General features: G+C 47.0%; 1 protein-coding gene across 1 annotated transcript in view; it reads left to right on the forward strand.

Annotated features, from left to right (window-relative positions):
* B4GALNT3 (beta-1,4-N-acetyl-galactosaminyltransferase 3) overlaps positions 1 to 27,807 on the forward strand; it is a 93,477-nt gene continuing 65,670 nt past the window's right edge. The window contains exon 1 of the mRNA XM_057700991.1: positions 1 to 346. Within this exon, the coding sequence (XP_057556974.1) occupies positions 178 to 346 (169 nt within the window). The 5' untranslated portion in view covers positions 1 to 177. The remainder of the gene's footprint in view (positions 347 to 27,807) is intronic.

Consider the following 27,807-nt stretch of genomic DNA (forward strand, 5'->3'; position numbering starts at 1 on the left):
GGGCGGCCGGCAGCCAGCCCGCACCGGGGCGTTGGCAGGAGCCGGCGGGGCCTCGGGAGCAGCCGGGGGCCTGCGCGGGGCATGAGCCGGCGCCCCGCGGCGGAGCGGCCGGGGCGGGCGGCCGGGGCGCGGCGCTGAGAGCCGGGCGGGGCCGGGGCCGGGGGGCGCAGCGCCACCATGGGGGGCCCCCGGGCCGCGCGGCTCCTGCTGCTCCTGCGCCCGGTCAAGCTGCTGCGGAGGCGCTTCCGGCTGCTGCTGCTGCTCGCCGTGGTGTCCGTGGGGCTCTGGACTCTTTATCTGGAGCTGGCGGCGTCGGCCCAGGTCGGCGGGAACCCCCTGAACCGGAGTGAGTAGCGCCGGGGCCGCGGAGGGCGCGCGGCGGGGAGGAGGCTGGGCCGGCGGCTCCCGCGTGGGGGGGACCCGCCCCCCATCTCGGACCCGGCCTCCACCTCTCTGGGTCTCCAGGTGCTGGGCGCCCCGCGGGAGGGAAGGCGGGGGAACCGCGGGGCCACCCACGGCCGCGCTGGGCTCGCGGACCGGCTGCCAGAGAAACGCGTCCACGCGGGCTGGGGTCCGTGTCTGGGGCGCCCTCGGCCGCCTCCACCAGGCCGCGCGCTCCGGTCTGCGCGGCCCAAACTTTGCTCCCTGCCTTCTCCACGGCTCGCTCTGTTTGCTCCCCTGCTGCGTTTTCCAGGAAAGGGGGGGTCCTTTATTTTAACCATACCGCCTGGAGCCACTCGCCTCCCCTCTTCCCACAGGCCACTCCCCTCCCAGCCCCTTCCTCTTCCTCCAAGTCTCCCACCTCCCCCTGAGCGGTCCCCTCTCCTGGTCCTGGCCAACCCCCCCCGCCCCCCCCCCCCCGCCGGCGGGTTGTCTGCAGCTCCCCCTGGGGAACGCTGCGGAATGGACTGAACCCCCAGACCCTGCTCAGGGCTCAGTGGGCAGCTCAGTGGACCGGGCAGTGGGTAGATTCCTACTTAAACGGAGCCAGAGCCACTTAATTTTTCTGTGCTTCAGTTTCCTCGTAGGAAAACGGGAAGGGATGCTCTCTTTGTCTTTTTACTTCAACAGGCATGGCTATATGATTTTCAGTTTACTACTGACGGAGTAAAGTAAAACCCCGAAAGTGTCAGGGACTGTGTAAAAAGGTCGCTGTAATAGTTGGGAAAAAGAAACTCCCAGAACTACTAGGTGCCCTTCCCAAGCCTGAGGGGCGGAGGTTTATAATTCCGGCGCATTGTCTGGAATTATAAACATTCCCCCTTTCAGGAAACCAAAGGGAGAACTCATGAAACTCTGGTGAGAAGATGCTCTAAGTTCTTGTGTCAGCTGCTCTGCCCAGGGTTGGGTGTGGTGCTTTGCCTCCTCTTGTGGCCAAAGACAGGGAATTACTAGGGTCAGTAATTGAGCTGGTTCAGGATAGAGATATTTATGGAGGAACCGCTCACTCTGTGGCAGTTGAAATATTCCTGGCTGTGCGTTAGGAGATTGGGGTTCCATTCCTGGTTCTGCAACTAACTAGTTGGGAAATCCAGGAGCAAATGGCAGCTTCTCAGGTAGAAGGAGGAAGTTGGTTCCTTTCAACGTGGACACTAAGATTGTGTGATCTCCCCGCCTGAGCATTTCCAGGGTCAGGGAGCTCAGCACATGCCAGGAAGGGTCTTCCCGGTCAGGTCCACAGCTCTAAGTAGGAGAGTTCTTCCTTCTAAAGAACAACCTGCCTTCCCACAGCTGGTTCTTCCCTCCCCAAGCCTTGCTCATCCCCTTGAAAGACAGAGTGAACCTACTCTTCCATACCACAGCCGCTCAAAGAGTTCCACAGGGACGAACCCAGGTGGAGTGTGGGTGGCTGGGGGGCCCTGGGAGGGGTCTTTCCCCTGTCCTCCCTGGGATACCCCTTCTCAGTGTGGCCACCATCTTGTTAACGTGGTAGCCAGGGGAGTCCTCTGCACAGATTAAAACCAGAAAGGAGGAACTTCCCTGGTGGTCTGGTAGTTAAGGTTCTGAGCTGCCACTGCAGGGGGCACGGGTTCCATCCCTGGTCGGGGAACTAAGAACTAAGATTCTGCATGCTGTGGTGCGGCCAAACACCAGAGAGGAAAACAGTTGCTTTGTGACCCTGACATGAATGGCCTGCCATCCCCCAGCACATACTTTTCCTTTCCCTCAGGTGCGCTTTCTCCTCGGAGACCAGAACCAGGGTGCGTAACCATAATCACACACCTGGCTCCCAACCTCTGTCACCTGTTGGCTGTCTCATCCTTAGTCATCACTTCCTAGGTCTGTTTGTTTTCCCTTCTAGATGAATCTCCACTCTCTGACTGGGTTTCCTTATTCTTTGTTTCCTTTTCCAAACTGACCCTTCTCCAGAAGCATGTTCTCAGCTTCCTAGCCCAGAGCTGGCTTTCCATTTCCCTAACTGTTGTTTTTAGTGGGGGTCCAAGCCTGGGCACTGACGGATCACTCATGTCCTCTTCTCAGCCTCCTAGAACCCTGAAGCCCACCTGCTGTCATGGTGGCTTTTCATGCCGGGCTCTCCCATCATATTCTACTCTTTTCTTGATTTCCTTTTAGAATGAGATTTAGACGGCGGCTGTGGTTTCTGGCTCCTGGTCTCCCATCCTTTGTTTTTTAAGAAGCCCAGACATCATGCATCGACGTCCTGTCTTATAAATCTTACTCCCAGCTGTTCCTCTGGAGGGAGAGCAGGGGAGGAGAAATTAGAAAGCAGAGCAGTAGGAAGGGGGCTGCTATCCTTCCCTCCTGTACACCCTGGGATATAGCAGCAACCAGAGCCCCGGCTTGGCTCTGCTTCCCAACAAGCCACCCTACCTCTCTCTAGCAGCTCCTGCCAACTCACCCCACCACCAGCCTTCCTGTCATCTGTAAGGCCAGCCTCTGTTACCAAGAACCTTTCATTTGCCTGTCACTGTGTGACTGCCGCCCTGATCTGGCACTGGGAGAAGTGTATGGAGAGCTGGCAGTTACAGACTCCAGGGTGGTAGAGTAATGACAGGGAACGTGCTTCCTGCTTCTTCATGGAATAACCCCATAGTTTGACATGGGTGATATGCAATTTGGGCTCCATATGTAGAAAAAGATACAACCACATTTGGAGTAACTGCAGGGAGAAGCCACCAAAACCGTTCACAGATAGAAAAGTCCGTCCCTTGGACAAAAGAACGAGAGCTGTTCACTCACTCATTTAAACAAATATTTGTTTAGCACATAGCTCGAGCAGGGCATTGAGCTCGGTCACTTAGATGTGGTGATGACTCCGTTATGGTTTCTGCCTCTCACAGCTTTCCCTCTAGGAGGGGAGTTCAGGTGCGTATATGAGAATAATCGTAATACTAGACAACCGTTAAGTTTTACAGAGGTAGAGCCTACACGTTGCTGTGACACTTCTGGAAACGGGACATGGCTCTTTCAACTAATATTTCATGGAAGTGATGACATTTTAAGAGATCTTGAGGCGTTGATAAGACTTTAGTGGACCCAGAAAGAGAAAGCGATTCTAGGCAGAGAGAGCAGCAGAAGCCAAGACCAAGAGTCTAGGAAAAGTTAGTGTTTGGAAGTGTTGAGCATCTGGGTTTGGTGAAGCAGAGGGTGTGAAGGAGAATAGGGGATGGTGCTGTGTTATGAAAGCCTTTGAATAACAACCTTAAAGGGTGGCATTTATTCAGTAGATAAGAGAAAGCAGTTGAAAGTTTTACAATAGGGTAGTGTTGTAGAACGGACAGGGAAATAGTAAAACTATTTCAGAGTACCGTACTTTGGTATGGGTGATGGTGCTGGGATGGGGTGGAAGGTTCCTTGCTGTGGCTGGCATTAGCCTTTGGCTGCTGGGTCATGGAGCTCTCCTGGGACAGGTCAGGACTCTAGTAGGAGATTCAGAGGGCCTGGGGCAGTCACTGTATACCAGCATGTTCATAAGTGTTCCAGTATTTTGAGAACTGGCACAGCTGTACTGGTGTGTACTGGCTGAAAGCAACCCTGGGCACAGACTGTTATTGGAAGTTAAAGACTCCGTCCCGGCAGGTTTTAACGAGCTGTACCCACTTGTTCAGATTGGATTAGCTATGTCCTGCCTGAGGACAGAGGTCTGGACGAAAATGGTTTCTAGGTTCTTTGCTCTATAATTGACCTACTGCTGAGACCAGCTCGGCGCTGGAACCAAGCGATCACATCTGGGCACAGAGCCAGGGCCAAGTGGTAGTGCCTACCAGCCCCTTTCCAGATCTCGCAAGGCCAGGTCTGCAATCTCCCCATTTAAGTGCCCAGTTTACCCCAAAGTGTTCCCAAGCCTGAAACCTGTAACACATCTCTCTGGCTGGCTCCTGCGATTCCTAAGTGACTCTGAGTGGGCTGGGGTGGCACAGCCACGGATGTCAGGCGGGCCCCGCGGCTCCCAGGGTCACCACAGCCATTCCGATTTGGAAGAGATACAAACCCTCCAGTAACAGAGGTAACTCAGGGCAGAGCGGTAATCTGAGACGAAGGCCGGGAGAGGAGAAACTGATGAGGCAGATGTGTGGGCAGAGTGGGGATGCGGTGGCTCAGAGCTGAAACTCAGAGCAGAGGCAAGTGTGGAGGGAGACACAGCTGCTCTGTGTGCCCTTGGGCCCGGGACCCTGTTGCCTGTCACCCTGGCTTGGCTGCCCCTCTTTCCCATGGAGCCCCTAGCTCCTTTTCCTCTGTCCTACTTACCTCTCTCTTTTTTAAAAAACAATATTTATTTGGCTGCGCTGGGTCTTAGTTGAGATGTGTGGGGTCTTTTAGTTGCAACATGTGGATCATTAGTTGCGGCATGTGGGATCTAGTTCCCGGACCAGGGATCGAACCCAGGTCTCCTACATTGGGAACGTAGAATCTTAGACACTGTACCACCAGGGAAGTCCCTACTTACCTCTCTTTATGCTGTCACTCTGGCCACCCGGCTGCTGCATGTAACTTCAAATCAGTATTCAATTCAGGGCAAATATTAGACACTCAAATACCTTATGGTTATGGATGGTAAGCTCTGAATTTCCAAGCACCTGATATTTTCCACTGGCAGATACTCTGTTTATCAGAGACGGATCCAAGAATAGAACTAGGAATTCTTGTTCCTCGTACCATAATACATATAAACAACAATGGCCTTTAAACACAAATGCAAAGGATAAGAATTAAGCCATCAATGCTTTTTCTTAAATTAAAAGTGTGTTTCCTTCGGACCAGCGCCGTCTGCACCGGGACCACAGGCTGTGAGGACAGGGGCCCTCACCCAGCCTTGGCCTCTCATTTCCTGGTCTCTGCAGTCCTTTCTGACTTGGCCACAGAATCCCAGCAGCACAGCCGGCCCTGCTATCCTGCTGCCACCCAGGGACCCTCGTGTGGGCTGAGGCCCCAGTCTCCTGCTTGGGTGCCGGGGCTGCTGACTGCCCGCATCCCGGGAGTCGTCCGGACGCCTTGCATGGTTCTAGCTGCTCTGCAGCACAGGCCTTTGAAGCAGCCACTTTAGGAGTGGCTGGTGGTGCACTGCAGTAGTTTTCCAGGCCCCAGAGCCTGGCCTTGCCCTCCAGTGCTGGGCTTTATGGAGCGGAGCAGCCGCCAGAGCAGAGTTTGCTTTGGAAGGGGGCCTGGAGGCTGCTCTTGGAGTCGGCCGCTCACTGTCTGCTTCTCTACCGAGTTCCACCGGTCTCAAAGCCTACCCTTTTAATTTCCACGAGCACGTTTCCTTTTATCCGAGGATGTTGAGTCCTCAGCTAGGCCAAGCATACGTTCTGTGCTTTCAGACAACCCTCCTTTGACCTCGTGACCCACAATTAATAGATTTATATGTTATCTGATATGAAAAATACTACTAGAAGAGGTGAGAGTGGTTTGGATGGGGTATATAAAGAGTGCTGGGCTGAATATGTTATACATCTGAGCAAAGCATGACCGATAGATCTTTAAATTTTTACGGACCCTTAGGTTCCAATGAGCACTGCTCTTAATGTTAGAAGTATCCATGAGATGAGCAAAAGTGAATATTCTTTTTATCTCTGTGATATTTTAGTATGTAACTTATTTCTTATGCTAAACTTTTAAATTTCTTAACCATCGACCAACTTTTTTCGAAAATAAGCACTTGAATTGTCCATGTGGTCCCAGCTTTCTGTTTTGTTTTGTTTTGCTTTTCATGAAGTATCTTTTTTTGTTTGTCAGTTTGAATTTTTTTTCTCTCCGCACCGCATGGCTTGAGGAATCTTAGTTCCCCAATCAGGGATTGAACCCAGGACCCTGGCATTGAAAGCCCGGAATCCTAACCATTGGACCACCAGGAAATTCCCATGGAAGTATGTTATGTGTGCAGAGAATTACACATGTGAGGGTACAGCTCGATGAAACTCCACAAACTGAACATATCTTGTAATGAATACTCTGATGAAGAAACAGAACATTACCAGCGCTTTCTATCACTACCATAAGCATAGATTAATTTAGTCTATTTTTATACTTTATGGAAATGGAATCACACAATGTGTGATTTATTTTTAAAATAATATTTATGATTATAAAAATAACATATGTTCATTATACCGCATAACGGCTGTGTATCTGGACCACATTAACTCCTATAAAATTACCTTTTTGTGTGTTAGGCACCCGGTATAGCTGATCCAATAACTTAAGGAGGGGCCAAGGAAGACCCAGGACCTAAGTACCATAAGATACAGGCCTGTGAAATTCTCCAAGGATGGGATTGAGAGCCATTGCTTTATCCTGTGGATGAGAACCTTCCAGAAATGTTTATTCTGGCCTTTATTTTTTTTCCACTTTTAGATATATAATTGATGTATTAAAGTGTACAACATAGTGATTTGATACATGTATACACTGCAAAATGATCACCACAGTAAGTTTGGTTAACATCCATCATCATGCATAATTACAGTTTTCTTTTTCTTATAATGAGAACTTTTCTTCTGGTCTTGTTATTAGAATTAGCTGTGCTCTCTTGAGCGATCCGTTTGTTTTCATTTTTATTGGCCATGTAAACTGTATAGCCACTTGGGTTTCTCCCTTTGTGTTGGTTACTAGAAAGCTTTAGAATTCAGGTTTTGGTTCATTTGGAAAAAAGCGTAAAAGATTTTGTGGTCTACATTTGGGTATCAATCTTATGCCTGTATCTTTTTCTTTTTTTCCCACAACTACTACTAATTTATGTCATCTTATATTCTGTGGTACTTGCAAGCCACGGTAACTTTTTCAGGACCAAATCAAGGCATAAAGAAATCAATAAAAGTGCTATGGTACGTATAAATGTATGAAGAAGAAACTAACAGCCACCTATAATCCCACTACTAGACATTCTTTCTCTCTCTCTCTCTCTTTTTTTTTTTTTTTTTTTTTTGGCCAGCATGTGGGATCTTAGTTCTCTGACCGGGGATAGAACTCACACCCCCTGCACTGGAAGCGAGGCGTCTTAACCACTGGACCACCAGGGAAGTCCTGACCTAGACATTCTTGAAAATAAAAAGAGCATAATAGCTGTGATAGCCAGATGCTGGATTCTGGAAAGAATTCTAGGTTAAAAACTCAAAAACACCTGAAAAATTATTTTCCTGATTTTTTTTGTTTTTAGTTTAGTTAGGTATTGAAAAATTGAATGACATTCAAAAATAAATTCTTACCTTATATATGAAGAGGATATCAAAAGCTTGGAATTTACTGACAGATGCTGGGGCCTAAGCCATTGTCATTGGAAACAATGACATAATGTAAGGAAAATTTAAAAGCTTGGGGCACCCAATACTAATAAACAACTGAGGGGACTGGCCAGGAAGGCCAGGATCCTCAAGTTTGTCCTGTGGGCTTCTAAACCCCCACCCCCACCCTGGCCACTGTGGGGACCATGAGCATGAAGAGCTGTGGCTTCTGGATACAGGAAGGCACAAGCATCACAAACACCAGTGGTCCAGCCTCTTTAGTAACAGATGAGAAAACAGGCCCAGGGAAGAGGTGTTATCTGCCTCCTACCCATTTCTCCGCTTCTTTTAAACTGTTCTTGGGACTTCCCTGGTGGTCCAGTGGTTAGGACTCGGCCCGGGTTCAATCCCTGGTCAGGGAACTAAGATCCTGCAAGCCATTGCAAGTGGAATTGTGCTTTATGGCACCACGACCTGGGAGAGGGGCCCAAGGTGGGAAAAGGAGAAGGAAAGGTGGGGGTGGGAATAGAGAAATGCCATTTCAGACAAAGGATTTTATACAGGCAGACCTCAGAGATGCTATGCGTTCAGTTTCAGACTCCCGCAATAAAGTGAATCTTGCAAGAAAGTGAGTCAAACAAATGTTTTGGTTTCCTAGTGCATATAACAGTTATGTTCACACTAGACTGTAGTCTATTAAGTGTGCAGTGGCATTATGTCTAAAAAAAAACCATCTATAGACCTTAATTTAAAAAAACTTTATTGGTTGAATTCAGGGAAAAAAAAACTTTATTGGTTAAAAAGTGCTAACCATCATCTGAGCCTTCAGTGAGTCATAATCTTTTTGCAGTAGTAACATTGTTTAAAAAAAAAGTGACATCAAGGATCACAGATCACCATCACAAATAGAATAATAATGAAAAAATTTGCAATACTATGGGAATTACCAAAATGTGACACAGAGACACGAAGTGAGCAAAGGCTGTTGGAAAAATGGTGCTGATAGACTTGCTCACCACTCTACGCAGGGTTGCCACAAACCTTCAATTTGTAAAAAATTCCAATATCCGTGAAGTGCAGTAAAGCAAGGTACGCCTGTATAAATGCCCAGCAAATTGAGCGATGTGTAGTTTTCAATTCTTTTTTATTTTGCAAATCCTGAATGGCTGCAGACATTAAGTTTTAGTTTAAAACTTAAGTAAAATGTTTATGGAGCATTTACTTTTTTTGTGGGGGACTGAGTGTACTTAAAAGCACTGATGATTCCTGGGAAAAAGGAATTCAAAGACAGGGCTCTATTCCAATCCAAGCTCTATTCCTCACCAGTTGCAGGACTTTGTATAAAGTACTTATTCCTTTTCAAGCTTCAGATGCTTCATCTGGGTAATGGGGTTATATGACCTCCCTGTAGAGCTTTTCTTATGATTAAATAAGATTTAGCGAGCCTCGCACGTGGTAAGTGTCTGATTAGACTGAACATAAGCCTAGCACGTGTCAGGAGCTCAGAGAGAGATGGTTCCCATCTCTTCCCCTTCAGAGTTTACATTCTGGTAGGAATTAGAAAAAGGCTGAGCAGGCAGGAGTGCAGGGATGCATTCCTTAGCTGCCCTCTTGCCAGCGTCTCTCCAGCTTCTCGGCCTGTGGCACAGCTGTGCCTAGTCCCCTCCGTCGTCTCCAGGCCATCCACGTCTGCACCTGCCACCACACACACATTCTTCCACCAGCCTCTTTTCCATGATGTTGGGCACTGCTTCCGTCTTCCCATCTGCACCCCAGTCATGGATCTGCACTGATGGGGAGGGTTGCATTAGAAGTCAAGGATTTTGCTGAGAATGAGAGCTATTTAGGGGATGGACCAGGGCACCAAAGCGCAGCCGTTGGGCAACATAACCTGTTGCTCTACTGCATGTCCCTGAGTACGCTCAGAGGACTTCCGGGACTTGGAGGCAGAAATACTGGGCTTTATCTCTGTTGTTTTTTTTAAGATGGTATTTTTTTTTTAATTTTTTTACCTTTATTAGAGTATAATTGCTTTACAGTATTGTGCTAGTTTCTGCTGTACAACAAAGTGAATCAGCTATATGTATACATCTATCCCCGTATTCCCTCCCTCTTGAGCCACCCTCCCACCCTCCCTATCCCACCCGGCTAGGTCTTCACAAAGCATCGAGCTGGTCTCCCTGTGCTCTGCAGCAGCTTCCCACTAGCTATCTATTTTACATTTGGAAGTGTACCAGCTTCCCCTTTCCCCCCTGTGTCCTCAAGTCCATTCTCTACATCTGCATCTCTATTCCTGCCCTTCCACTAGGTTCATCAGTACCATTTTTCTAGATTCCATATATATGCATTAGCATACGGTATTTGTTTTTCTCTTTCTGATTTACTTCACTCTGTATGACAGACTCTAGGTCCATCCATCTATGTTCATTACAGCATTATTTACAATAGCCAGGACATGGAAGCAACCTAAATGTCCATCGACAGATGAGTGGATACAGAAGTTGTGGCACATATATACAATGGACTATTTATCTCTGTTTTAATCCAAGCTTTGAAGCTGACTTATTGAGGATGCTTGTGCAGGTCCTGTTTCTCTTGAGGGCTTCAGTTTCCCAGCCTTCCATTCAGTAAGATGCGTGTTTCAAGGTCTGGTTTGGAATCTCTCCCGTGTCACAAAGGGGCCAAGGGGCCAGTCCATCTTTGGCCTTTGGGCTCTGGTCTTTCAAGACTCAGTTGCCTGGTGGAGGGGTGGCAGCTATCCCAGTGCTTCTGGCTATTTGGACTCCAAGGTCATCCCTGACAACGTGGCCTCCATACAAGCAGTTGCTTCAAAGATTAAAGGCCTCTCTGCTGAGATCTTCTTACAAATCCTCTGATCCTCTCCTTTCCACCCTTCCTGCCAACCGGGGTCCAAATAGATGTGTGCAGGCCTGTGCACACGCATGGCCCTCCCTCGCCTGCCAGCTGGTCTCCAGACTTCTCACCACCATCTCCAAGCTAAAGATTGGCAGGGGATGGTGAGGACGTGGAGGGCTTCCTCAGGAGCCAGGCACAGAGTGTTGGAGCGAATTCTCAGTTCTTGGTTCTCCTTCGTTATTTCAGCTGAGCAGAGGGCTGGGAAAAGGGAGAGGAGGCTGGGAGCATACCTCAGGTGAACGGCTCCCAGCAGCAGAAGGCGGGGAAGCTGCACAGGTGCATAGAAGGGGCAGACAATCAGGGAGGGACATTGAGGCGGAGGCATCTACTCCATTTTTTAATTTGATTCAATGACTATATTTTTCATATCTATAAGCTTTATTTGGTTCTGTTTCAAATTTGGTTCCTTTTTAAAATTTGTTGTGTTTTTTTGTTGCTGTTCTTCTGTTTTTAATACTCTAAAATCCATTTAACCTAATCTATTATCTAGAGCTGTACCAATGTTCACATCTTCATGTTTTGGCCCCTGGAGATTGCCCTTACTTTATGGAGTCCTTAGCTATGTAAATAAGAAGTTTGTCAAATTGTATGCAGCATTTCTTAGTGTTTTGCTGTATTTCCCAAAAGGAAGAGCTTTGAGTTGAATTTTTAAGACCCCCTCCAGCTCCAAGAGCCTGTTGATACGGGTGTGTGTATGTGTCTAAGCAAAGGTGGCTATTTCCGTTGCCGGGGCGGGGTGGGGCGGGGGGCGGGGGTCAAGCATAAGCTGAGTAAAAGTTTAGGGAACTCAAATCCTGAGGGCAGAGGCGCCCACGGTGGGAAGGAGATGAGGTTGGAAGTGTGGTCGTGACTTGATTGCAGAGTCTTGAGTGCCTGGCTGCTGGGTTTGGACGTGGCAGGGAGCAATATAGAATTTTTTTAATTTCTTTTTTTAATTGAAGTATAGGTGATGTGCCGTGTTATATGTTACGATGTACAATATAGTGATTCATAATTTTTTTAAACTTTTTATTTTATATTGGAGTATAGTTGATTAACAATGTTGTGTTCGTTTCAGGTATACAACAAAATGATTCAGTTGTACATGTATCTATTCTTTTTCAAATTCTTTTCCCAATTAGGTTGTTACAGAATATTGAGCAGAGCGCCCTGTGCTGTACAGTAGGTCCTTGTTGGTTATCCACTTTAAATATAGCTGTGGGTACATGTCAATCCCACACTCCCTATCTCTCCCTCCACCCTTCCCCCGCCAGTACTGTAAGTTTGTTCTCTAAGTCTGTGAGTCTCTTGTGATTCACAGTTTTTAAAGGCTATACTCCATTTATAGTTATTATAAAATGTGGACTGTATTTCCCCCTGTTGTACAATATGTCGTTGTAGCTTATTTATATGATACATAGTGGTTTGTACCTCTTAACCTCCTCTGTTGCCCCTCCCCTCTTCCCTCTCCCCACTGGTAACCACTCAGTTGTTCTCTTTATCTGTGAGTAAGCTTCTTTTTTGTTATATTCACTAGTTTGTTGTATTGCAACATAGAGTTTTGAAAGCAGGGATTTTATATGATGAAGGCAGTGTTTCCTGTTTTCATCCTTTAAAGGATTCATGCTTTAATTCTCCAGACATTTACTGGACACCTTTTATGTCTTAGGAACAGTGATTATTGGCAGATGAAGCTGCTGGAGGTTTGAGGATGGCTTGGCGACAGAGGCTACCTAGGTGGTCATCGCAGTGATCTGAGGTGTGGGTGATGAGTGCCTAGCTGAGGAGGGTGACAGGAAAGCTGAGACCTGTCAAAGACGCATGTGACAGTTGGGCAGTACTGTTGATGCGGAGGATGATAGGATACTACAGTTCTGGGCTTCACACGTGGTTCTCTGGCTGTGCTCTGCCTGCTGTGATCTTTTAAATTAAGGGCTGCCTTGCACACCCAGCATCTCAAAAGTGGTCTTTGGGGAAGAAAGTGCCTCTGTTTTTTCTTACACTTTCCTCTCTGGGACCTGGATGCTGTGCTGGTCCTTCGAGAGAATACATACAAAGGGACAGGGAACAGACACTCACTCATTCACCAAATACGGAGTGAGCAGGTGTGCGTGCCAGGCAGTGCGGTAGGTATTAGGGATGTAGAAGGGAACCAGACATCTCAAGGCTTTGCTGTCATGGAGCTTACATTTCATGAGGAAAAGACAGGTAATGAACACTTCAAACAAAGAGATGAGGTGAGGTCTTGGGAGAGAATGAAACAGGTGATGGCACAAAGTTTCTGGACAGAGGTGGGAAAAGTAAGGCTGGGAGAGTAAGGGGCTCCCGAGGGTCAGTGCCACAAGCACCCCAGGAATTCAGAGGACAGGAACCGGCAGAGAGGGGGACAGGTGGACCAGGATGAGTGTCCTCCTGCCGCCTCCCATGGTCCTGGAACAGTGTCCTCCTGCCGCTTCCCATGGTCCTGGAACAGTGTCCTCCTTCCCCTCCTCCTTCTGGGGGGATGTGGTCAGCCTCAGACTCTGGGTTTCCTGCTAGGAGTCCCTGAGTCAGGGGCACTGGCCAGGGGCTCTGTCTGGACCTGGGGACAGCTAATACAGTAAGTCCCCTACATACAAATGAGTTCTGTTCTGAGAGCACGTTCGTAAGTCCAATTTGTAAGTCCAACAAAGTTAGCTTAGGTACCCAACTAACACAATCGGCTACATAATACTTTCCTGTAATAGGTTTATAATACTTTCCACACAAATAATACAGAAAAAACAGACACAGAAAATAAAGAACACGTTTTAAATCTTACAGTCCAGTATGTTGAAAAATACAGTAGTCCAGTACAACAGCTGGCACACAGGGGCTGGCATCGAGTGAACAGGCATGAAGAGTTACTGAGTGCAGGAGGGACAGGAGGTGGGAGATGGGAGAGCTGAAGGATCGTCAGCCGTAGGGGACAGAGGACAAGCTGCAGCCTCACTCACGACTCACGTGGATGGACCACACATTCGCATCTGCAACTTGAAGGTTCGTATGTAGGAGACTTACTGTAATGGCTGTTTTTCCCTCATCGTAAACTTGAATCCCAAAACTAGGGTGGGGGGAGGACATCCTGTGGACAGCCCCATTGGAATAAACCTCTGCCCCCCCTCTCCCACTGCACTTTTTTTGTGCTCCGTTAGCGTACTTATCAGAGGCTGCCTTGCCTCCGAGTTATTTCTGTCTGTCTGTCCTCCCCCATGAGACTGCATTTCTTTAGTGCTGGACCTGGGCACTTTCCCCTTAGTCTCCATGGTGCGGAGATTTTTAACCTTTTGTGGCTTGTATACACTTGTAAGAATCTGATGAAGAAACTGGTGACCCTCTCCCCAGAAATTTGCCTCCCTGCCTCATAATTTGCCTAGTGTTCTGGGGAGGTGCATAGGCTCCTGACACCTCTCCATGGATCCCTAGTTGAGAACTCTGCCTGAGTGCCTTACCCGATACCCGTACGTGGTAAGTTCTCAGAGTTTGGTTGACCTGGGGACATCCTCCCGATTAAATCCCTCTACTCTAGTTGCAGGGACAGATGTCAGGGGGAGAAAGAGAGCCAGGAAGCAGTCCCACTGCTAGGAGATGCAGAAAGAAGAGCATGTATAAACTCTGGGAGTAACCATCCCGAGAGCACTAGCTTCACGGTCGCTTCTTGCCGTGGAGAACTGGAACCGGGGTCCCCCTGCCTCAGGCTGGTCTGCCTCGGACTCCGGACTGCTGCTCTGCAGGCGCACGGTACCCTTCTGCCTGCCGTTCACAGCCCTGCCCATCCTTTTGGCCCCGTCCCTTCCCTGAAGCCTTCCTCTGTTGTTTCAGTACCAGCTGACCTCTTTTCAGAAGGTCTGTTAAACTGTCTGAAACTCACAGCTGATATTTTCTTTGATTCCTCCTTCATCTGGATTGGTCTTGTGGACTCCAGCTTAGGTTGTCAGAGAAGTCAGAGGTGGCTTGCAAGTGTCTTGTCACGGCAGTTTGCTTCACCCTCCCCATGAGCATTGATGGAGTCCTGGGGCGAAGCAGGTGGTTAACGTAGAATTCAGCTTTCATCGGACCCACATCTCCTCTGTGTGGACCCCACCATCCCTTGTGCTGTAACTTCTGAGGTTGCTGTGGTGTCCTCCATGCCATCTGCCAGTGTTTTTACTCCTCCCTTTTTCCCTTCCTCCCCCCCCCGCCCCCCAGCTTATGATTGAGAGCAAGTCTCTGAAGTCAGACTACCTGAATTTAAATCTGTGAGCTGATGACTGAGCATCATTGTGTCCTGGTTCCTTATCTATAAAATGAGAATATTAGTAGTAGTACCTACCTCGTTGGGTTTTGTGGTGACAATTAAGTGAAGTAGCATATAAAGTACTAAGAACAGTTCCTGGTACATAATGTTTAATAAATGTTAGCTATTATTCTTGATTACCACTTAATCAGCTTGTAAAGCCCCTTTGGCTCTCTTTTGGTTGGTTTTGGGTGCTTTCTCTCACGTATCGTAAAGAATGCTAGACCAAGAATGGATCTCAGAGATTTTCTAATTCTGAGATGAAGAATACCTGCATTTCTTATTCCAGGTCAATGGCAGCATCTCTAGTAGAACATGGAATTCTTTTCCTGAGCCCAGATGTAGACTCAGAATCTTTCTCAACACAGCTTTTCAGGTGGTCACTACAAATTGATTGGAGTTGCCTCTTAAAGTGTAGTGTTTGTCCAGCCTTACTGATTTTACCAGTGAAGGATTTAAGGCTGAGAGTGTTTTCAGCACCTGCCCAGGGAGCAGTGCTGGGCTCAGAACTCCTGGTGCCTGCACAGTGCTCTCAACATCCCTTTTTGTTTGCTGAGAAGCTTCCTTTTAATGTCTGAGTTTCATGCAGTCCTTTTTCCCTGATGTGTACTAAGTATGCATATGACTGGTTTTCAAATCTCCTTATCTTTTCTTGCCAGTCCGCTAGCTGAAGTTATTGCCACTTAGCTGGGGGTGGATCACGTACCCAACTCAGCTGCTGATGGGCGTGATCTGTGGGTTTTCTCAAATTTCTCCAGTGACACTCTGCATTGATCCCGAATTGATAGCCAAAGGTCGCCTGCAAGGAAGTTCCTGTTGATGTTGAGTTCTCATATTGCAGAGGGTGGCCAAGATGTGACATTTGTCATCCAGCAGGTCCCTTTGTCCCCGTCCCCCTATCCTCAAAACAGAACCCACTCTACTAAAGAAGCATAGACTTTTTTTTTTTTTTTAAACAAAAAACAAGTAGAGTTGTGATTTCCTATCTCACCTGCTTGAGTTGAGGAGGGGTGGGGAATAGGAATAGATGAAGTTGATTTTGTCTTTTTTTCTTCGTATTTTTTTCTTTGATTTTATTTATTTTTAAAATTTTATTTATTTATTTATTTATTGGCTGCATCGGGTCTTTGTTGCTGTGCGCAGGCTTTCTCTAGTTGTGGTGAGTGGGGCCTACTCTTCATTGCGGTGTGCGGGCTTCTATTAGGGTGGCTTCTCTTGTTGTGGAGCATGGGCTCTAGATGCATGGGCTTCAGTAGTTGTGGCATGCGGGCTCAGTAATTGTGGCACATGGGCTTAGTTGCTCCACGGCATGTGGAATCTTTCCTGGACTAGGGATGGAACCCGTGTCCCCTGCATTGGCAGGCAGATTCTTAACCGCTCCACCAGGGAAGTCCCTGAAGTTGATTTTAAGTCAGAAGAATCCTGGAACATGCGAGTCGTGAAACTCTTTGGTAGGAAAGTACATAACAGATTTTTTAAAATGTTATCTTCCCCTTTCTTCTCTGTAGAAACATACAAGCTGATGACGGCTGATATTTTCTTAATCCTAGTCCTAGGATTATGGAAGTCTGTTACTGGCAATTCTTTTGGGGGGTAAAAGATGAAATAGATGACAGATTGAAGAAGAATTGCAGGTAGGTAGCAGTAAGTGGGCTCAGAACATGTTTGGAAGAATTCAGAGAGGAGGTGGAAAAAATAATATTCAAGCTTGCTTTTAGCATGTTGAATAAGAATTCAACTTTGCTTGATTCATGGAAATTGGAAAAATATTTGCATAAGGAACATTCTACAGTAGTGAAACTTTAATTATATACTTAGGAAATACTAAGTTGCAGGGAAACATTTATGGAAGCAGAAGTATTAAATTGGAAGTTGATATTTACCACTTTGAGAAAAAGAGATGGGCATAAACTTATATCACCAAGGTACTTGCTGATATAAAAATTAGGGGGGTTCTATTTCTGGGAAGTGAAAATAAACTGTAATATTTTTAGGGAAACAACTATGAAATATTTTTGGCACCCTTTACAGATCCAAAGTAGTTTTCTGTTAGTTTAGCAAGATAAACATATGTTATACATAACTTGGTTTGCTTAAATGATTACCCTTGGTATATTTAGACATTGGAAAGCCTGAAAGGCAGCAAAAACCCCAAAGCTGTTTCTTCTGAAACCAAGAGAAAAAAAAAAAGATCCACAAGGAGTTGTTTTTCTATACTTTTCTGCTCCTTTATATCTCTGAGAAGGTTTGGAAAGTTCCAGGGCTGTGAACACTTTCCCCTGCTGGCAGGGCTTTCGTGAACCAGTCACGTGAGGGACGCAGTGGGCGCCTGGGGAGAACAATGGCCCTTGTTTCACATGGAACCTTCTTCCCGGGAACTTGGAGCTGCTCCGGCTGCAGGCACACTTTGGGATCAGAGGCTGCCCCTTCTCCTGAAGGAAGATTGGGCCTTTCCACTTGTCTGGGAAGGTATCCTCTGCTGCAGCCTGTGGATGGGGGCAAGGGTGGGGGGCCATCTGCATGCTGGCCCTGGGAGTTCACGGGAAAGCTGGCAGGTACGGCTACTCCTTTATTACAGAGGAGGGGAGCCAAGAGGTGCCCGGCACAGACAAACCCGTGAGGCCCACTGAAGGGTTCCGACTCTCACAACAGGTGAGAGATGCAGGTGGCTCAGGAGCTCAGCAGGCCACCGCCTGTGGTCCAGACTCCCTTCTTCTCAGGGCCTTTGGGGTCACGGCTGTGCCTTAAGGGCGTCACTGTCCTCTCCTGTCCAGAGCTCTCCCCTCGACCAGCTGATGGATGTTCCCTGGGCTGCCAGAGTTGGGGTGGGGGAGCAGGACGTGGAATCTGCTTTTCAGCAGAAAGGGGACACACCTGGGGGGCCTTTGGCCACCTCTGGCCAGCCAGTGAGGGAGACAGTATGAGGGAGGTCATACGGCTAAGGAAAAGGTGAGCGGTGGTGTCACACGCAGATGAGAGGTCCAGAAGGAGCCCTGGCGAGCTTGGCCAAGGAGTGGGAGGTCACTGGTGAGCTGGATGATCGATTGAGGTCTGTCCTAGCAGGAGGAGAGGAGAAGCCGTGTTACAGCACCAGAGTATCTGGGCTAGAAGAGGACTTGGACATCCTTTTCTTTTCAGCACAGCATTAGGGGAAAGAACCCGGGGCTGGAGTCAGGGGACCTGGGTTCCAGTCTTGGTTCTGATTGAACTGGCTCTGTGACTTTGAGCAAGTCAGTTCCGCCCTCTGGGCCTCAGTTTCCTTATTTGCAAATGTAGCAGGTTTGGCTCTGTGGTCCACGAGGCGCCCTCTGGCTCTGACATTGTTCCCAAAGAAAGCAGTGTTTGCATCAGCACTGAGGATTCTGAGCTGGAAATGGCTGGAGAAAGATTGGAAGAGAGAAGGTGCCTGTATTCAGATCCCATCTCCACTCCCTTACTAGCTGAGCAACCCTGCCTTCCCAGTTGGGCAGGACTGGGAGTTGGGCACTGGGTCCAGCTCTTACACCCGGGACAGTGGCCGTACCCTGCCTTCCACTCCTGCATTCTCTCCCACTCAGCTGGTGGGTAGGAGGATAGGCTTGCCCCAGGGTGGGGGGTAGTGGTGAGGGAGGGGTGAGGCTGGATGAGCCCTGTGTAATGGTCCTTGGGGAGATGGTCTCGGAAGCCTTTGGCTGGAGAGGCTCAGTGACCTTGAGGGCATTTCACAGGCCCTGGTGACCACGGGCGTCTTTCTTGTAGCCCTCCTACTCCTCCTTTGCACTTCTGACCAGTCCCCCCCTCCGAGCCTCACCCCCGCCCCTCCCCGCCTCTGGGCAGCCCTCACATAGATACCTCTGTGTGCTTAGCCCCGGGGAGGCCGGCCTGCTGCCCAGGATTAGCCACTTATTTTGGCAGCTCCAGCCACAGGCTTCCTGACCAGACTGACAGAAGCTGGGGGGAGTCTGGAGGTGGGGGTCAGGGAGTCCCAGGCTTGGGCTCTGCCTCAAGAGGTATCCCTCCAGGAGGAGACTCCCCTCCCAAAGAAGGGGACGGGCACTTCTGGACTCCCCCTTCAAGGGTCCCTGACTCGGGTCAGCCGACTCGGCGAGCATCCCTGTGGTCTGTGTGGTGGCAATGATGTTCCTGACCCCACGAGGCTGTGGTGGCCAGTGGAGGCCCTGGCACGTTTAAGCTGTCAGGAAAGTGTGTGTTCCTTTCCTTGCTGGACCTCAAGCTCAGAACAGGACAGGGTGTACCCAGAGGTGTGGACGTGGAGGAGAAGCTGAGGTTCCACACACACACGCTCCTGCTGCTCCTGTTCCCTGTGCCCGGCCCGAGGCCAGCCCTGCAGGGGGACGCGGGACTCTGCTCTGTGCTGCGCTCCCTGCCCGCTTGCTGTCCTGAGGCTCCCAGGCTCCCGGTCATTACCTCACCGCAGGGCCTGTCTGCCAGAGCGAGTGTGGAGCTGCCTGGGTGGAGAGCAGGAGGCTAATTTTAGACCTGGGGACTCCCTGCCAACAGCTGTGGCTGCCCGGCAGTGGGGCTGGGCCGCCCACGGGGAGCCCTGGACACGGCCCTCCAGGCCTGCTCCTGGGGACACATTCCTGCCTCTGTCCCAGCTGCAGGGACAGCCTGGGGGGACAAGGGTTCCTCTGCATAGGGGGTGGAGCCTTGAAGCTACCACTTTCTCCAAGTCTTCCTTTCTCCTTCTTGCATTAAGACAATTCAGTCCACCATCTCTTTCTAGGTGGCTCTGTACCCCGGAAACTACTGATAGGGCACCCCCATGGTGGGCCAGTGGGTCTCTGAGTGGGGCAGCTAGGAGCAACATGGAGAAGAGAGAATCCCCAAACCGTCCTGGGTTTATGGACTAAATCCAGCCTCCCGCTCACCACCAAGCTAATAGTGTAATATCATGCTTCTCAACCTTTTCCCTGTTGACACACATCAAAAATGATGGGAAGAGATATTTGCATCACATACGGAGGTAAAGAGGCAAGCATATTTGCGGTTGGAGGCAGCCAGCCTTATGGTCCTGCTGCCCCAGGAACTCAAGGGGTTGATACCGGCACCTGTGTCACCCACACGAAGCCCACTAGTGGGTCAGGACACACCGGTTGGAGGCTATGACATCATTCTCCAGCATGCCGAGCCCCAGCCCCAGGAGACAGCTCCTGGGTTTGTCGTAGGCTTATGCTGGAAAGGAACCCAGGAAACATGGAACCTGTCCTCCCCTTTTCCAGATGAGGAAAACTGAGGGCTAAAGAAGCTTGCCCAAGGTTAAACAGATGAGAGTTTACAAAAACCAGTTCTGGTTCTACTTCTGCTAGGACATTCCTTCCTTCATTTATCCAGCATTTACTGAATATTGTAAAGTTCAATATTCTGAGGATACAAAGATGAAAATTAGTTCCTGGGACTCAGCCTGGCTTTGGTGAAGAGAAAATCAAGGAAAAAAACCCAACAACAAAAAGATACTCAACCATCATATTGGCAAACATTAAAAAGATTTTGACCTTCAAAAAACAAAATCAAGGAAATGGTTCAGGAAGGTGGTTATTTTTGGGGAGAGAGTTGGGAATGAGATTGGACAGAGGCACAAAGGGTGCAAAGGAACTGATGATGTCTACTTCTTAGGCTGAATGATGGGCACACGGGTGTTCTTTAAACCATTCTTGAAGTGTATGATATAATTCTTTTAAAAAGTAATTTTAAAAATACAGCAAGTTTACAAACTGGAGAAAAATGGCCTTTGTGGGGCTAGGTAAGGAGGAGAGAGGCAGGTAAATCAGTTATTACCTGGCAGGTGAGAAGTGCTAGTGCAGAACTGTTGTAATAATAGCCCACTGTGTGTACTTAGCAACGAGCTCATTCGGTCTTCACAATGGCCCTGTGGGGGATGGGAGTCTTTATATAGATTCCACTTTATGGGTGAGAAAACTGAAGTTCAGAGAGGTTACTTACCTTGCTCAGGGTTTCGTGGCAAGTCATCTTTGCAGTCAGGTTTGAGTGCAGACATCCTATGGGTTGATTTCACAGTCAGTTGGCCTATGGGGTTGGGTGGGGGATGGAAAGGCAGGAAAGTCACTTAGCCTCTCTAAACTTCTGCTTCCCAGTCTAGAAAATGGAACTCACTTTACTTGGTGCTCCTTCTTGTGCAAATAACTTGTCTGTAAAAGCACTGTACCAGTGTAAAAGCTGACACTGAGAACTAACACTGTGCCCGCTACTTCTCGAGTAGTATCTCCTCTGATCTTCCCTCCGCCCCACCGAGAGCACACGATTCCTATTTTACCAGGCAGTCTGCCTTCTTGCTCTCAGCATTCCTCTGTTACTAAATCTCTCTTCTCCCTGCCTTCTCCAAGGGGCTGGCTTCAACTTTGCTGTGACATCCATTCCGGAGCTGAGATGCTGGAGATGTGAAGCCCAACCCTTAGCCCACCCCCAGCATGAGTGATGTGTTCTGATGGCCCACGCCAAGTTCCGTGGGTTGTCTGGGGAGGGACCATCACCCTCAGCTGAGACAGTGGAGGCTTTGAAATCCTTCGTCTGTCCCAGTGGTTCTCAATCTGGCTGCATGTTTGAATCACCCAGGGAGCTTGAAGGACCAGCCTTACCAAGACCTCACCTCAAGTCCATTAGATTGGGGGGAGGAGCCTAAGCATCAGCTTTCCAGGTGATGCTAGCGAGGAGCCCAGGTAGGCCACCTTAGGGCTGCGTTTTCTCTCCAGGTGGGGTGAGTGAAGAAGTAAAGGGCGAGGAAGAGGGAAGGAGGTACACAGCTGAGCAATGACCATGACGCCCCTGGGCCCCAGGCTGGTCCAGGGTTAGGCCAGGGAAGCCTGGAAATGGGACAAGAAACAGGGAAGAGAGGAGACAGGGAGCAGGAAAGGAGAGGAGAAAATGGGAAAAAAAAGATGTTGGAGGATGCTAACTTGCCTCCTGTAATGACCCCATACCTGTCCAGTGGTACCCGTTCCGTGAGTTCAGGTCCAGCCGTGAACATTTGATGATGCGGTGAGTGAGAGCTGCAGGAGGTGCAGAGACGTGTGAACCCCGCCCCGTTGGTATTCCAGGAGCTATGGTGTTCTTGCACAGACAGGTGTGTACGTCAGAAATGGTGCATCCCCTTGACTCGTTCTCCAGAAACCCCCTCACCTTGGGTAAAGCTTATTACTCTTGTTTAGAGTCTGTCGTGTGAGGGCAGGAACCATGTCTGTTTTGGGTCCTAGTCTGTTACTGCCCAGAACCTAGCATTATGCCTTCTTCAAAGAAAGCCCTTAGTTGATTCCATGTTTGTTTAATTGAATTTGTTTGAAAGAGCTAGTGCAAGGTGAGTGCTAAGGGCACCTGGAGCATGATTGTGTGCTCCAGTGCCTGGTACAGGTAAGAGAAAGAAAATCTAGCTGGGGGAGGAAGGCTTTGTGGTGCAGGTGGGATTTGAACTAGGACTTAGATGATGCAGAGAACTTAGATAAACGGAGGTGAGGGAGGATGAAGACAGAGGGCCAGGCCAGGCTCTTCCTCACTCCCTGATGGGAGCAGAGGCGGCTGCCTTCCCCAGGGAAGGTGGGCAGGAAGAGGAAAGAGGTCTTAACAGTCCAAGGGTGGCTAAAGCTGAGAGACGGGGAGGGAGGAGCTAGCTATGGGAAATGGGTACAAGCTCAACAGATATGTGAAGGATTGATGAGTTGACCATTTAAGTAAAATTTCTGTGTGCGCTTTGAGCCCCATTGTATAATATTCGGAATCAGCAAATTGGGGCTCCTGTGGTGGGGCAGTGCTCACAGATGTTCCATTCAGGGACAAGGGATGTGAAGAAACCAAGACCCAGAAATAAGTGAATAATCTCAGAGTTGGCAGTCCCACGGCCTCAGATGGCCACAGAGAATGACACAACAGTGGTTCTCAGCCCCGGCTGCGTGCTAGACCATCCAGCTGCATAATCCAGGCAAAGGAGTGGAGGTTATACAGGCATATACGTTTGTCAGTACTCATGCAGCTGTCCCCTTAAAATAGATACATTTGATTATGTATAAATTACACTTAAATATAGTTAATTTAAAAACAAAACAGTGGAGCAGAAACCTCCATGGGAACCAGTGCCAGGGTAGGAAACCTAACCTGTAATTGACAAATTGTTGGAGGCTCAGCTGGACAAGTCTGAGGGTTGAAAACTAATGCAGAGCGTAGTGATTATAGTCAACAGTGCTGAATTATAAACTTCAAAGTTGCTAAGACACTAGGTCATAATTGTTCCCACCACAAAAAAGAAATAATAATTACGTGGCGTGATAGAGCTGTTAGGGAGAGCATTGTATTGCAACATGTAAATGTGTCACATCAATGTGTTGTACACTTTAATTATGTCAATTAAATCTCAACAAAACAAAACAGAAAACCAAAATGGCAAGGGTGCCCAGTCATGGGGTGGGTGGGAAGGGCTTACACTTTTGTGAGTTCTTACCTCCCAGAGCTCTACCAGGTCCTCATTCACCTACAGTGAACTCTGGAGGAAAATACCCATATGCTTCTTGCAGGGGGAAGGGAAAGGCCAGAGCAGTCTGTTCTTAACAAGGTCTACCCTAAGGAGAAACTATTTTACCAGAGCCTGACCTACCTGGGGGAAGGGAAACACCCAACTCCAGTCCACTCTAACCACGCTGTCCCACCTAAGGGCAGGGAGTGGGAACTGTGGAGGACATGGTCCAGGGGCACCAGCTCACCGAATGATTCAGACCTGATGGCAGGTCTATAGATAACTTCCCCTACCCCACACCTTACTCTCACATCACTAAAGCCCTATTTACTGCAGTGTATCATGTCTACCCAGTATATCAAGTCTACCTTTCAGTAAAAGTTTACAAGGCATACTGAAAGGCAAAAACACAGTTTGAGGAAACTACGCATCAGAACCAGAGTCACATATGGTGGAGATGTTGGAATTATCAGACCAGGAATTAAAAATATGATTAGTATGTTAAGAGGGACTTCCCTGGTGGTCCCGTGTGTAAGACTCTGCGCTCGCAATGCAAGGGGCCTGGGTTTGATCCTGGTTGGGGAACTAGATCCTGCATACCTGCCACAACTAAGTCTGCGTGCCACAACCAAAGATCCCGCACCCGCAACTAAGACCTGGTGCGGCCAAAATAAATAAATATTTAAAAAAATATATGTTAAGAGCTTTAATGGGAAAAGCAGACAACATGCAAAAACAGATGGATGATGTAAGGAGAAACATGGAAATTCTAAGAAAGAATAAAAAAAGAAATGCTGGAGATCAAAACCAGTGTAACAGAGATGAAGGATGCCCTTGTTGGGCTCTTTAGTAGACAGGTCATGCCAAGGAAAGAATCTCTGAGCTTGAGGATGTGATGATAGAAACTTCCAAAACTGAAAAGTAAAGAGAAAAAAAAAGACTGAGGGAAAAAGGCAAAACAAAACAGGATGGACTATCCAAGAACTGTGGGACAACTACAAAAGGCATAATGTGTAATGGGCATACCAGAGGAGAAGAAAGAGAAAAAGGAACAGAAGAAACAGAAGAAATATTTGAAGCAATAGTGATTGAGAATTTCCCCAAATTAATGTCAGACACCAAATCATGGATCCAGGAAGCTCAGAGAACACCAAACAGGATAAATCCCCTCCCTTCCATCATTTTCTTTTTTTTTTTTTAATTAATTAATTAATTTTATTGGCTGTGTTCGGTCTTTTTTGCTGTGTGTGGGCTTGCTTTTAGTTGCGGTGAGTGGGGGCTACTCTTTGTTGTGGTGCACAGGCTCCTCATTGCTGTGGCTTCTTTTGTTGCAGAGCATGGGCTCTAGGCACGTGGGCTTCAGTAGTTGCAGCACATGGGCTCAATAGTTGTGGCTCACGGGCTCTAAAACACAGGCTCAATAGTTGTGGTGCATGGGCTTAGTTGCTCTGCGGCATGTGGGGTCTTCCTGGAGCAGGGAGCAAACCCGTGTCCCCTGCATTGGCAGGCGGATTCTTAACCACTGCGCTACCTAGGAAGCCCCATCATTTTCAAACTTCAGAAAATTAGATAAAGAAAAACATCCTGAAAGAAGTCAGGGGGTGAGTGGAATGCCTCACTTATGGAGGAGCAAAGATAAGAATTACATCTGACATCTCAGAAACTGTGCAAGCAAGAAGAGAATGGATTGAAGTTTTTAAAGTGTTGAGAGAAAAAAAACCAGCCTAGAATTCTGTACCCTGTGAAATTATCTTTCAAAAGTGAAAGAGAAATACTTTCTCAGACAAACAAAGATTGAGGGAATTTATTGCCAGTACACCTGCCTTGTAAGAAATGTTAAAAGAAGTTCTTCAGAGAGAAGGAAAACTATAGGTGAGAAACTCAGATCTGTATAAAAAAAGGAAGACCATTGGAGGATGAATACATGATTTGTATACTTATATGTATGCTTTAAACATCAGTGGGTCTAAATACACCAATTAAAAGGTGGAGATTGTCACTTGGATCCAAAAACGAGATCCAACTACAGGAAACCAACTTTAAGTATAAAGATACATATAGATTAAAAATAAAGGAATGGAGAAAGATATACCATGCTAGTAGCATTACTCAAAAGAAAGCAGGAGTAGCTATATTTCAGACAGCAGATTTCAGAGCAAAGAAAGTTGTCAGGGATAAAGAGGGACATTATATACTAATACAATAGGAAGACATAATTCTTAATGTCTGTGTGACTAATAGAGCATCAAAAAACCTGAGGCAAAAAATGATGGAATTGCAAGGAGAAATAGATGAATCCATTGTGATAGTTGGAGACTGTAGTACTGCTCTGTCAGAAGTGGACGGATGCAGCAGGCAGAAGATCAGTGAGGATGTAGATGAACTAAACATCATCAGTCAACTGGGTATAGCTGACTTTTATAGACAACTTCTCTCAACACCATATTACATATTCTTCTTAAGCTCACACTGAATATTCACCAGGATCACTTTTTGGACCATAAAGCACACTTTAACAGATTTAAAAGAGTAGAAATCATACAGTGTCTGCTTTTGGACCACAATGGAATTAAACTAGAAATTAAAAACAAAAAGATTGCTGGAAAACCTCAAATACTTGGAGATGAAACAACATACTCCAAACAATGAGTCAAAGAAGAAATTTCAAAAATATTTTGAACTAAATGAAAGTGAAAATACAGCTTATTAAACTTTGTGGGGTACATTGAAAGCAGTGTGTAGAGGGAAATTTATAACATTGTTGGAATGTATATATTAGAAAAGAAGAAAGATCTAAAATCAGTCATCTAAGCTTCCTCCTTAGGATACTAGAAAAAGAAGAGCAAATTAAATCCAAAGTAAGCAAGGAAAGAAATTTAAAAAAGTATATCAGAAATATAAGTGAAATTGAAAATAGGAAATCAGTAGAGAAAATCTATAAAACCAAAAGCTGGTGGTTCTTTGGAAAGATCAATAAAATTGATAAGCCTCTAGCCAAACTAAGAAAAAAGAGAGAAGACACAAATTACTAGTATCAGAAATGAAAGACGGGACATCGCTGTAGATTCCATGGACATTAAGAGGATAAAAAGGAATATTATGAACAACTCTCTGCCTACAAATTTAATAACCTAGGTGAACTGGACCAATTTCTTGAGAGATCCAGTCTGCTAAAACTTACATAGGAAGAAATGGACAATCTAAATAGGTATTCAGTCAATAATTAATAACCTTCCAAAACAGAAAGCACAAGAGTCAGATGGGCTTACTGGTGAATTCTACTAAACAATTAACGAAGAAAGTATACCAATTCTCAACGGTTGCTTTCAGAAGATAGAAGCAGAGACAATACAGTTGATCCTTGAACAATGAGGGGGTCAATTGGCATATAACTTATAGTCAGCCCTTAGTATCCATGGTTCCTCTGCATCCATGGATTCACCTGACCACAGATCATGTGGTACTGTAGTATTTACTATTGAAAAATATCCGTGTATAAGTGAACCCATCCAGTTCAAACTGGTGTTGCTCAAGTGTCAACTTTACTTACAATTTATTCTATGAGGCCAGCATTACCTTAATACTAAATCCAGGAGGGAAAAATTACAAGAAAAGAAAACTGCAGACCATTATCTCTCATGAACATAGCTGGAAAAATCCTCAACAAAATATTAGCAAACTGAATCCACAGTGTATAAAAATAATTATACACCATAGTCAAGTGGAATTTATCCCAGGTATGCAAGGGTGGTTCAATATTAAAAAATCAATTGATGTTATCCATCATATTACTAGGCTAAAGAAGAAAAATCACATGATGGTATGCATACATACAGAAAAAGCATTTGACAAAATCCAACATCTATTCATGATAAAAAGTCTCAGCAAACTAGGAATAGAGGTGAACTTCCTCAGCTTGATAAAGAACATCTACAAAATACCTGCAGCTAATATTGTACTTAATGGTGAGAAGCTCAAAGCTTTTGCCTAGTTTAGGAACAAGTCATGAAGTCCTCTTTCACCGCTGTTTTTGTTTGTTTAACATACTGGAAGTCCTAGCTAATGCAATAAGACAAGAAAAGGAAATAAAAGTACACAGATTGGGAAGGAAGAAACAAAGCTATCTTTGTTCACAGACGATAAGATCATCTATGCAGAAAATCTGAAATAATCGACAACACCCCTCCCCCAAACCCCCAGATTCCTGAAACTAATAAAGAAATATAGCAAGGTTGCAGGATACAAGATTAGTATACAAAAGTTAGTCTAGGGACTTCCCTGCTGGTCCAGTGGTTAGGACTCCGCACTTCCAAGACAAGGGGCACAGGTTTGGTCCCTGGTCAGGGAACTGAGATCCTGTATGCTGCACGGCATAGTCAAAAAGGAAAAAAAAAAAGTCTCTTTCCCATATGCCAATAATGAACAAGGAATTTGAAATTAAAAACACATTACCATTTACATTAGAATCATCCCCCCAGTGA

Source organism: Hippopotamus amphibius, chromosome 12 (genome assembly GCF_030028045.1).
Source record: "Hippopotamus amphibius kiboko isolate mHipAmp2 chromosome 12, mHipAmp2.hap2, whole genome shotgun sequence".
Taxonomy (NCBI): Eukaryota; Metazoa; Chordata; class Mammalia; order Artiodactyla; family Hippopotamidae; genus Hippopotamus; species Hippopotamus amphibius.